General features: G+C 36.4%; 1 protein-coding gene across 1 annotated transcript in view; it reads right to left on the bottom strand.

Moving 5' to 3' along the window:
* Nucleotides 1–12043, bottom strand: part of STS (steroid sulfatase (microsomal), isozyme S) — an 86067-nt gene that overhangs the window by 73639 nt on the left and 385 nt on the right. The window contains exons 2-4 of the mRNA XM_009889456.1: nt 10416–10537; nt 7621–7743; nt 1504–1927 (exon numbers count right to left, since the gene is read on the bottom strand). Coding sequence (XP_009887758.1) covers nt 1504–1927; nt 7621–7743; nt 10416–10537 — 669 coding nt within the window. The remainder of the gene's footprint in view (nt 1–1503; nt 1928–7620; nt 7744–10415; nt 10538–12043) is intronic.

Raw genomic sequence — 12043 nt, 5'->3', positions numbered from 1 at the left:
ATTGTCATTGCATTGAAATCAATGAAACACTCAGAGATATCAAAAATATTATGAATCACTACAGGCACATTACATACTTGTAAATCATGGAATAGTCTGCCAACATACAGTTAATGTACTCAAGAGCCTTTTAAAGTCACCACAGGCTTGGTCACTAAGCAAATAACCTCTCAGCTATTCTCAAAGTGGGGTACGTGTGTATGTTTGTAGTAAACAAAGTACTCCACTGTTAAATTAGCTAGAATGTAGATGAGAAGGCATCTTAATATCCATCACCATTGCCAAGAGGAAATAAAGCTATTTTATTTTATTTATAAATACTCATGAGAATGTTGATTGTTGGGAAAACTTACTTAAAAAAAATTGATTTAAAAAACCCATTTTATTTTGGTATGATGAGTAGAGATGGCCACATCAAATAATTATAATGATAGAAATGACAGAAAAATTGCAGTATGAGCTCAAGACTTTAGATAAACATTTTTTCTTGCTAACAGTCTTGATGACTACTGCATGCAGTCATTAAGTCTAGAAAATTTAGCTTCTGATTCTTTGGTATAAGTTTTCATTCAGCAATGACACCATGGGAATGTATTCACAGTAACTACTTCGTACCTATTTTTCAGAATAGTAATTGAGGGACTTCTTATGTCTTAGAACATGTTTTTACTTATGATTAAGTATTTTTAGAAATGATACAACCTGTTTCAAAAGTGACCGAGAAAAATACTTTGGCATATTTTTCAAGAAGTTAAACGGACAAAACATTTTTGCTCCAAATATATTGATTTATATTTCGGAATATACAAATGTATACTTTTATGATTTGATCCCATTAAAAGCCCTGTGGTGACAGTTACACCAAAATGAAGCTAACTTTGCAAAAATGAAGAATGACTTCGGATGATTTGTACACCCAATGTTTAGGTGACCTATTGTGATGTCTATTACAAAATCATTGCTTTCAAAAAAACATTTATTTCCTAACTTCCATAAATTAAATCTTTTCAAAATTAATCTGAAGTAGAAGTGGAGGCATGTAAAATGCCAGTATCTTAAAAAATTGGCCTTATGAATGCCAATTAAAGGATGCACCAAATCAATGATGAAGTACAGTTTCCTACTCCAGAAAAGTCAGATTATGACGCTGCATTGTGCTTTCATATCATAAAGTCACACCACAAGATTTTTCATATTTCAAGTTACATAAAATTCTAAAGAATGAAAGTCCTAAAAAACTTAGATGTATTTAAATTTTTTTTCTGAAGCACGCAAACATAGATAGGATTTAATTTTTATGGAGAAAATAATGACATACCCGATAGAAAAAAGTCACTTTCACTACAAATACTAACTTCAGTCATTTTTTAAAGGAAAAAAAATGATGATAATATATAGTTACATATTCCTCGTGCCCACCAGTTCACATTATTTTTCTGCTTTTTCAGAAGCATCGTCATTGTGAAATGCCAGTATTAAGTAACAACACAGTTAGAAACCTACCTTCCTATAAACTGCACGGCTTCCTTTGTCAGTCTCTGAGTAAGGTTCTCATAGCATAGTGGTTGCTGGATAATCTGATGGTCCCTCATTAAGAAGCAGTTCAGGTGTCGAAAATGATAAAAGAAAAAGATCAAAACTGCAAGTGAAATAGCTGTTATTAACAAGCAGTAACCCAGTGCTTGGAAAGGTACTTTGAGGAGGCCAATGTACTGTGCTATTGCCAAGGAGACCAGGGTGATTCCAGCGATTTGGATTGGGATCACAAGGGATTTCTGAGCCCCTTTTAAAAATACGCTGCCTTGGCCGGGTTTGCAGTCTCTAAAATTGGTCACAGTAAGCCCATAAAAGTAATCAAATCCATGACTGAGGGGGTGGTGACAGAAGTCATTACTGCTTTCACAGTTCATCCCAAGATGCCACTTTCCTACAAAGAGAAAAGGACAGGGAGTATTTTTGTAGTTAAATCATCAGACTTATAATGTGTGCTACTCCAAACATGAAACTGTCACTATCTGACTGATATCCCCCCACCCCCAGCATTTATTGTGTGCATGCCTATTTTCTATCTAATCTTTCTTTATGCCTCATCAAAGACTTTGTTTCATGTCTGCCTCTTCATTTTAGTTAGAAATAGCTTGGCACAGCTCCTGATGGAGACCATTAAATTCTGAGTGGGCTAGCAGGTCACTGAAGAGCAACAGAGCCCCAACAGACAGTTGACTTTGAAAATGAAGCCTTTGTGCATGTGTAGCTAAATAGTCATAAGAAAATACTGTTTAGTAGAATCTACTGCTTTCTTAGGAAGAGCCAACATGAACTTATGAAATATCTGTTCTGAAATTTTTCTGGCAAATCATTCATAATTGACTAGTATTAAAAAACCAACCAAACAACAACACGGTAACAAACAGGAAATAAATAAAGAATAGTGAAATTACTGAGGTATTTATTATTTAAATGATTGCAAAATCTCTGAAATCGCCAATCTCCATCACTATATACATATGCACATAGTGAGGGAGATTATTTTTAATTGTATATATTTTATATATATAAATAAAAAAAGAAAAAAACAGTAACAAGTAAATTACTGCCAAATACTATCTCTCACAGCATTTTGTCTCACTAGGAAACCATTTTAATTCTGAAATAATGTTGGACACTGACTGACACATGAAAACAGTGTGTCTGATTTGCCTTATAGTAGCATAATCTATGTTCATGCTGATTACAGTAAGTATCTAGATAATTCATTCTATGACTCAGGTACAATCCTTTACCATATGCTTATGCATAGCTTAGTGCAACAGACCTAACTGTTTGGTAGCTGTTATTTAAATTCAAATGAATAATTAAAAAAAATTCAAATTCAGTTGAGCTTGCTGACATAAATTATGGCTTGAGCTACGCTTTTTGGTCTCAGCACGGAAATGTGTTGAATATTTGACAAAACGTGTCACCCTTGACAAAACAGATGACAATATATATTGCTGGGCCAAATTCTATTTATTTTTCCTGAATCAAATACCTAAACATGACGAGAATAATTTGGGGGGTTTAATCTTAAAAGAAATAAAGAAAAAAAATTGCAAACCCAATAAGTCCTCAACCCCATAACCTAGCTCAAATAAATTTGAAATACTTTGTTCTAGAGACTTCAGGACACACATGGTAGAAAGTACAAGAAAGAAAACATATATAGAATTTTCCCTTTTCCCTAACCACCCCAGTTTTTACACATCTGTAATACAGAGTCCTGATGCAGGCAGTCCCGAGCATCTCCTGGGTCTAGAGAGCAGCAAAGCCATCCTGCACTTCTGCCTTTGGCAATGACAACTGTGGGTACTGCAGTGCCAAAGAGGGTGAAGGTGGGGGCTGGTTTTGAATTTTTTAAAATACTACCTAGCAAATGGGCTTGCTGTCATTATTTCTCTTTCACAAAGGACAGAACTAAGGCATGGGATGGGAATGTCATGTGCCTAAGTTCACCTGTCAGCAAAGGTGGAGAAAAATACCACAGAAATCTTGAGCCTAATTGAATGGTTAGTCCAGTTCTCCTCATACATCTCTTGATGGTCTTAGTTTAGAAATATCTTCTGTATATCACAGAAGCAGGTACCAAAGCATTTTCAGGTCTGCTTATGTGCCAGTGAAATGGAGGCCTCTACAGCTTTCTCAGCACATCAGAAGTTTTCCCTGTTACTGTCAGATGGCCCCTTACCTGAGGCAATATTCTGCTTTCTGCAGGCAGAATGACTCTACTCACTACTTTTGACATGGTCCAGTGAACATTATTGTGTCCGATTACAAAAACAGCAATGCAGACCACTGCCCTGAATTTTTAGATGTTATAGTGGTGCCATAAAAGGCCAGCTAAGACTGCAGCTCTGAATTTCATTCCCAGCAAACACAGACACAGATTTTGGAAAATAAATGCTTCAATGTATTCTCTTAGGTTTACATGACTGTCTTTGTGGAATAATCATAAAGCCAGATGTGTAGCAAGGTGAGCATAAAATAACTCTCATCAAGTTAAATAACTGAAATAAAGGTAGAGGCTTATAATTGTGAATATAAATGATCTTAAAGCTTTAATTTTTATTTTTTTTGCTGTTATTTGTCAATCTCAAAGCACCTATAGTTCAGTAAAAAAAGACAAAAAAGAAACACAAAGAAATTAAATATACTTTCAAGGTCATTTATTATGACATAAAGACGTTTGTTTAAACTGGATCTCAATAAAACTAGACATTGCAAGTCAGGAAAGAAGAATCTTGCAACAAGAAATTAGGACAGGGGAAAAAATAGGATCTATTTTTATCGAAAGGGTTTCAGCAAGCACAACAAATTGTTCAATGTCAAGATGAACTTGGGCCTCAAAAAAAGATTTGTTCAGAAGCAACTTAAGCCAAACAAATCAGAGAGCAGGTTAGCTGGGAAAAGCAACAGAAGCACTGGTTAAAATTATGTCGGCAGCTGTGACTGAAAGACACAATTGCTATTCTCAAATGGCTGATGAGGTAGAGGGATTTGATAGATCCTGCTCTACTGTGAAAAAGCAAGCGATGACTGGGGCCACAACACAAGTTTTGTTTCATTCCTTGTGACAATAACCCCCACCTTGAGCTACCATTTCAACAGATTATTGTAATGTGCTTTACACTCTGGGGCCCTTCTGAATCCGAGAGCAGTGCAAAACGCTCTCACCTCTTTGCCAAGTGAAGCTTCGTAATATGGACACTTCACACAACCATCATACGCCTTTTAGCAGATTCTACCAAGCTTTTGAGTGAAGTTTATACTGCTAATTGTAAATTATGAGTACCTTAATAGTTTGAGACCTCAGCTTTTTTCCCTCCCCTTTGGCCACGATTAAGATTTCTGCAGTGCAAAAGCAATGCAATGAAAGGTAAGCGGAAATAAGAGGCAAGTCTTATTCAGCCAAAAAACTTCATTTGGAACTCAGGTTTTCAGAACCCAGAATGCTGGAAAGGCTGCAAAAATCCATGTTTCCCCTCTGGTTTTCCCTCAGACAGTTGAAAAAGAAGCAATCTGAAGACTGAGTTATATATATGGATCTATTTCCTTGGGTATGGTTTTGTGCTCTTTGGTTTTGTGGTAAAATGCAAGATGTGGAGCAAGATGCAAACAGAAATATTTTATGTGCTCAAAGAAATATAGTTATATATGATATACATAGTGATAATAATGTAAAGTATAAATGCATCTATTATTAATATGGTCAGATTTTAATTTGTTCTACTAATAACTGCTCTATTAATCCTACTTCATAGACACAGACAGTCTTGTTTTCTCACTACTGTGATGGTGCATCCAAATACTACACCACTTCATTCTGGAGGAAAGATACCAGTCCCAATTTAGCAATTAGTATTTTAAACTTTGGACATAAGCTATACAGGTGGATTTTAAACTTCCCTGGATGTCAGACAACACACTGGATAACAGTAGCGAGAAAAAGTTGACCTTTACTGAACCGTAATTGAGTATAGCAGTAGTTAAAATGATACCCATGTATTTTCAGGGGAATTTTTGCATTATGAATAGCTATTTCCTACAAAACATCAACATTTCTTGCTACTTTCCTGGATCCTTATCCAGTGAAATATTACATATTCAATGCAGCTGCCTTTTTTGAGAAAACTTGGTTTTGTTGCAGATCTGACTGCGTCTCTTCCTGTCAGATCTATTGGATGTCACCTTCTTTGTGTCACAAGGGAAAAACAATGAGGTAAAATTGTATACATAAAATAGATTTATATCTGAAATATAATTAGGGATGTAGCAGGAAAGAGGAAGCATATAGTCAGAAAAGGGAAAAAAAATAAAAAAGAAAGGAAAATGCATTTAGCAAAGAAAAAGATGTCCTTACAGAGTAAAGAGGAGAGAACCTTGGAATGACAGTACAAGCTTGAGGAACTGAAAGGCTTCAAATTACCCTTATGCCAATCCATCACCGGTGCAGGATTTGACAATTAATTGTTTGGGAACTGCTGAGTTAGACTGAACCAAGCAAAGACTCCCTGACCTAGACCAATATGATGTGACAAGAATACCAGCAGAGGCAGCAAATCGGCTGGCTGGGAATCAGAGTCTGTCTATCTAGTCTTCGAATCCGCATAATTTTTCTTTTGGTCATTTACATATACTTTAGCCTTAATTTTAATGCACTTCTTGATTTTTGGAAGCCTTCATTATACTCTAAGGATATGGTAATATTACATCTTATGCCTTCATAGCTATCATTCAGGCCACTTGGAACAATTGTTCATTAAGCATCATGGAGATAACTTCTGGAGATCTAAGTGGCAAGCTGTCATGTTGCAGTGCAAGTAGTTAAAAAAAGAACATTAACTAGGTCAGCTCCAGAAAATGAGTATTTGTATTACAGTACTTGTTACAAACAGAAAAATGATTTTTTGCAGTCTTTAATTGAATATGGAGCAATAGGAATTAACTCCATGATGAAAATGACAAATTATGAATGGGGCTTTTGCACTACGGTTCAAATACACCTGCACTTAATATACTTCTATTAAGATTTTTTTGTTTTCTGTTTCAAATCTGTAAGACCTGAAGATATTTTATACTTTCTAAGACTGGGGTATAGCCAAGTAGGATTTTTTAGTTAGGAACATCAACACTGGTTACCTACATAATACGGGGTATTTTTTGAACAGTGGTGTGAATTGTTAGCCTTGCTAAACAGCCTGATTTTTAAACAAAATATACTCCCTAAATTTCAAACTTTTGTTACATTTTAAAATCAAATTGGGTGAATTGAGCTTCTAAAAGAATATAGTAAAATTCCAGTATGATGTTCTCTAAACATCTATTTCCTGGAAATTCCCATACAGAAATGTATATTATTTAATACAAGTTGTATTTCACAAAAATCTTCTAAAATGTATGCAGTGTGGAATAAGTCAGTGGTCAAATTAGGAAAAAAAATCACATTATTTAAATGCTACACCTTTCTCATATTCATTCCAGTTACATTTAATATTCATCTGGTGGGATTCCTTTTACCCATCACTGGGTATTTATGATACAGTTAGTTGTCTGAACTATCTCTATAATGAGAGAGAAACACATTTTTATATTAAACATCTATCACTGGATGAGACAAATTTCCTAGAAACACCCATTTCTGTCTGATGACTAAGATGAGAATCCAGATGGATACACCAGGTACTACCTTATCTACTTTATGGATACTTGGAAACTGGTGAAATTAATCCCACCACTGTGCTGACTTGTACCCGGCGAACGATCCCTCATTGTATCTCTGTTGTAATGAAACTCCTACTTACACTCAAAACTTTTTAAGAGCTTGACTAATTTTAAATTTATTCATCATGTTTCTCCAGTACCTTGCACAATGAGACTGTAACTGTACAAGTGAATTAGACATACGTACCTGATTAGTGTTTCGCATATGTCTGGGAATGCGCTCAGCTTTGTGCCAGAAAAATAAACTCATTATGCTGTGAGGGTAAAAAGCTTAATGCAGACCCTTTATAGCCTATATGGAAAGCTAATGTTCTTTTGATTGAAATGAATGAAAAATAATGCTGTGTCTGTATGCAATTTTACCTATTAGAGCTGTTGCATAACCTCTCTGCTTCAGGAGTTCAGAAAAAGTTATTTCTTCAGAAGGAAGTCCCCCAGAAGAGGCGGAAAATAAGAAGACACCAACTCGTGAGAAGGCAGCCATTCCTAAATATAATGAAAATGAATGAAACTTGTATAATATAGTGAAAAAATTTCCATACATTCTTTCCGCATCCACTTTTTTGATTTAGGTGGCACCACTTAAATGACATATTACCACCACTCTAAGTGTTGCAAGTGGCAGATACAATCATCCATTTAGCTGAGCAATGTCTTTTCTGTATTGACACTAGAAATTGAGAAGTGGTGAAAAAAATTTCTGCTTTTAACTGTGGCACCAGCCGTCACATAAACAGCTACAGCCCCTTCTGTAGATGTTCTGAGACATAGTATATCTGAAAGAAGTTGAGCTTGCATAATTTATTTTTCATGTACACAGGGAAGGAATGGAGCAGAGGACTAAGTAAGATTACTCCCAAATTCTACTCTCAGAACTTCCACTTTCCTCATATATGGTTTTCAACAAGCCTTTAAGGTTATGTGAGAGACAGGAGTTGAAGTAGGACAGTCTTACATCTGGGCATGTAAATATCATGAGTTCAAAAAAAAGCAAGAGAGAGTCTGATTCTGGAAACAGAGTGGCTGGGGCACTCAGCTTTGATGGGAGAGGACCAGTGCTCCAATGGCATGAAGACACACGATTCAATGTACATAAAATGCATTAAAGCAGCATCAGGTATCAGCTAACAAGACAACATCTAAATAAGGCACAGTAATTTGCATGTACTGAGAGTCTGAGGAACACAAACTTGAGCTTATAAACTACTCTCAGGATGAGGAACTTGAGAGTTTGGGTTCATGAAAATTAGATTACTAGTATTCCAGATGAGAGCTGGCTCCGACTATAGATAGACATAACAGACACTATCTATGCAAATCTGTGCAGATGTATCTCCAGGAAGTCTGAATTATGCAACTGGATGATTGCAGTGCCAAAGTTACATGACTGATGTAGACAACCAGAATCTTTCCTCAGGTATCCCTTGTGGTTTGATGAGAAAAAGACTCGTTAGACTGGTTTATTAAAGAGAGCTCAAGCTACCCTTCAAATGTTGACTTCAGTTTTTCACCACAGCTAGCTTTATTGATCAACAGTTCAGGCAGTTTCAGTCATCTATACATATCTATACTTTATTTATTATATATTTATTTATATTTATGTACGTCGAACTCTTGTAACTGAAATCAGTATAATTCCTTTAAATTCCCAGAATGAAAGTACATAACCATGGTGGTTTTTTTTTTCATAGTTACCTTTCTCTGAGTTTGTGTCTCATCAAACACTGCATTTTGGAATATTTTTTTTTCAGCTCTATTAGCAGGAGTTTTAAATTTCTAACATTTTTTTTCCACATCGTGATTCTAGTATTTTCTATAATATTCACAGAATCACAGAATGGTTAGGGTTGGAAGGGACCTCTGGAGATCATCTAGTCCAACCCCCAGTCTTTTACTAGTCTTTTACTAGTTCTTCACTGATGTTTGGTAGTAGCTCATATTTAGCAATTTCATAATTTAATTACGACAAAGTTCAATTTTTGCACCTATATGGGAATGAGTAGGTATGACTGAGAGCAGACCAGTTAAGAAAGAAATCAGTTCAAATGCAAATTTTTCAGAAATAAGAACAAGGATCATAATGGAAAGTGACCTGTGGCTTTACATACAGTAAATATTAATAGCAATATAACTGTAACAGGTATATAAAATTTTCCTTTGCAGCTGAATGTAATGGAAAATTTAGCAAGTTATATTAGCTGGCACTTTTGCAGAAGCTTGTTACCTGATTTGAATGAGCACAAACGTATCAAGTAGGCTCCAGAGTCTTGCCTTGCTTTCATTCCCAGAAGCAAGGACAGGATGTTTTATCACTAATGAACAAGTGATCTGATTAATGTATAATGATCCTTGCTAAAAATGATGTTAAGAGAATGTTAAAGTTGCATGGCTAAGCACTGAGGGGCTCAGTCCCAGCACACTAAAATAAACAGACTGGATCTTTACTGACTCAAATGGGCTCTGGATCAGTTACTTTAAAAGTAAGAGAAGCTACTAAATACATGTATTCATAGGATACTTAACACTGTGTATGGGTAGATATGGAACAAAAAAACTTAGAACAGGGAGATTTTTTTGCTTTCTTCTTCCCAGGTTTAAGGGCTTTTGGAATACCTTAATGACCTGTCCTTCAACTCCTCCCCTGAAAAAATAATATTTTGCCTAAACCAAAAGGTTTTCTAGAAACAGAAATGTCTGAGCAGAAGGATTTACACTGGATTCTTCCATTGCATCATTCTAGATGCATCTCTGTGATGCTCAACACTCAGGATGCCCACCAACATCCTGGGAGCAGCCTGAATGGAACTGGGGAGGCAGGCAGAGCCCACTGTGTCATTTGGATGGTGGAGGAAGTCGATGGAATTTGGCTGCACCTTCCACTAAATAACCGCAATCAGATTCTTTCCTTGGTATGTTTAAAAAACACTTTGCTCAATAAAAAAAAAAGCTTTATGTTTGTGTTAACACTTCTGACATGAGAATTTCCCATATATATGGAAGATTTCAAACGCTGATCAACTCTGCTGAGCTTGATTAGTCACTGAAATCAGTACCCAACCCGGTAATTAAAAAGATATCAAGAAAAGCCAGAGGAAAAAATGCATAAAGTTTACTGCAAATAAAAGATGATTTTTATATATAAAGTAGTGGGATTTTACCTGATCTGATAGGATATCGCCCCGTCAGGAAAGCTGCCCTGCTTGGAGTACAAAGTGGAGATGCCGCTATATGCTGAGTAAGAGTCACTCCTTCCTCTGCGAGCCTGTCGATATTAGGGGTTCTAGAAAAATATACACGGGGAAAAAAAAATAAAAAGAATACACGAAGATGATTATTTGGAAGTGGGCACGCTGAGATTAAGGCACCCGAGGCAAAAATTATCAGGAAAATCAAGCTGAGACTTACTGTATGCAAATTATCAAAACCATGGTGGTGTCGCAATTCAAAATACTATTGTGTCAAATATTTTTACATTAGGTGTCAACACCGCACTGAGGCACTGTGGCATTGTGCCAGAAATCTTTTTCCCTACTTTCATCTACTCTTCACGGTCAGTACAGAACTGTGACACCTGTGTTGTATTGCAACACTTTTTGATGCGTTCCTTGACCCAGAACTGTAACTTTGCTTGTCACGTGGCCTTTCTGCTTCAGCAATGGGGAGAGGAGAGACCGGAGAAAGGTTGTGCTTCCTTACTTCCTCCTTGGTGTCACTTTTCTTATCCCCCACCAAAAGCTTTTTGGCTAGGGGCAATGTTGTGTGGTGGTATCAGGTATTAGGAGAGATTCAGTCGTGACTGGGTTAGGTTCCATATTAGCAATGTTTACATGTCTGACATGTCTATGTCTGCAGTATTAGACCCAGGAGCATCCCCAAGTTTCTATGTCTGTGTGGGAAACTTGTCTGTGACCCGGATCATCATGCACATGAAAACTGGTTCCTGCAGGAAGAAATTCTGTGCTCTTGGTACTGCAGAAAGAAAACTAGGAATGCAGACTGGCCAGGAGCTGCAGCACGCTCTAATAGGTCCCTGACCTGAGAGTTTAATGACCGTGACCTCAAAGCACAGTGGTCCTCCCATCATCTAAGTCTGCATAGTCAGAAACGTTAATTTTCCAACAGACTACTTTGCTACCTCTAATATCACCTATTGATAACAAGCAGTATGACAAAATTTCTTCCTACTCCAAAGACCTAACTCTGAATTGTCACATCAGAGAACATAGTTCCTGGAGCAGTTCTGTTCCTGTGGAGGGGAGTGATCCAAGCATTGGTGTTGTATATACTTTTTCCCTGTTTAAAACTAGAAGCTGTAACTTGAGTCATTTTTGTTGAGTTTGAGTTACGAGTTTTTTCCTTCCAACTAACTTCATTACAAGGTGACATTTGCCAGGACAGTGCTTTTGGTTCGAATATTTTATTTTACTTGATGAAAGACTTTGCACCACTGAAACACAATGACTAGGTACAACCTGTGCTGTTTACACAACCATCATACCTAAGCTGGTAGTAAGGATCATACTGGGGACTGCTGAATTACTCAGGTATATTGACATTTGGTTTAATGAATTTATTGACTACAGCATAAAGAAAAACTGAGGTAAAAAATCAGCACTTCACTTCCAACTGGTTGGTGACAAGCTTGTCTCAAAACACAAGTGCTTTAAAATATGCTTAATTCATAGTATTTGCATTATGTATATTTTGAAAGAAAATTGTTGATTATACTTTGCTCCTCTAGACCTACCTTTATTTGGTTTGTTGCTCAATTCTGTGTTTATGATGC

Source organism: Charadrius vociferus, unplaced genomic scaffold, assembly GCF_000708025.1.
Source record: "Charadrius vociferus isolate BGI_N301 unplaced genomic scaffold, ASM70802v2 scaffold26, whole genome shotgun sequence".
NCBI lineage: Eukaryota > Metazoa > Chordata > Aves > Charadriiformes > Charadriidae > Charadrius > Charadrius vociferus.
This window is presented reverse-complemented; position numbering and strand designations above follow the sequence as displayed.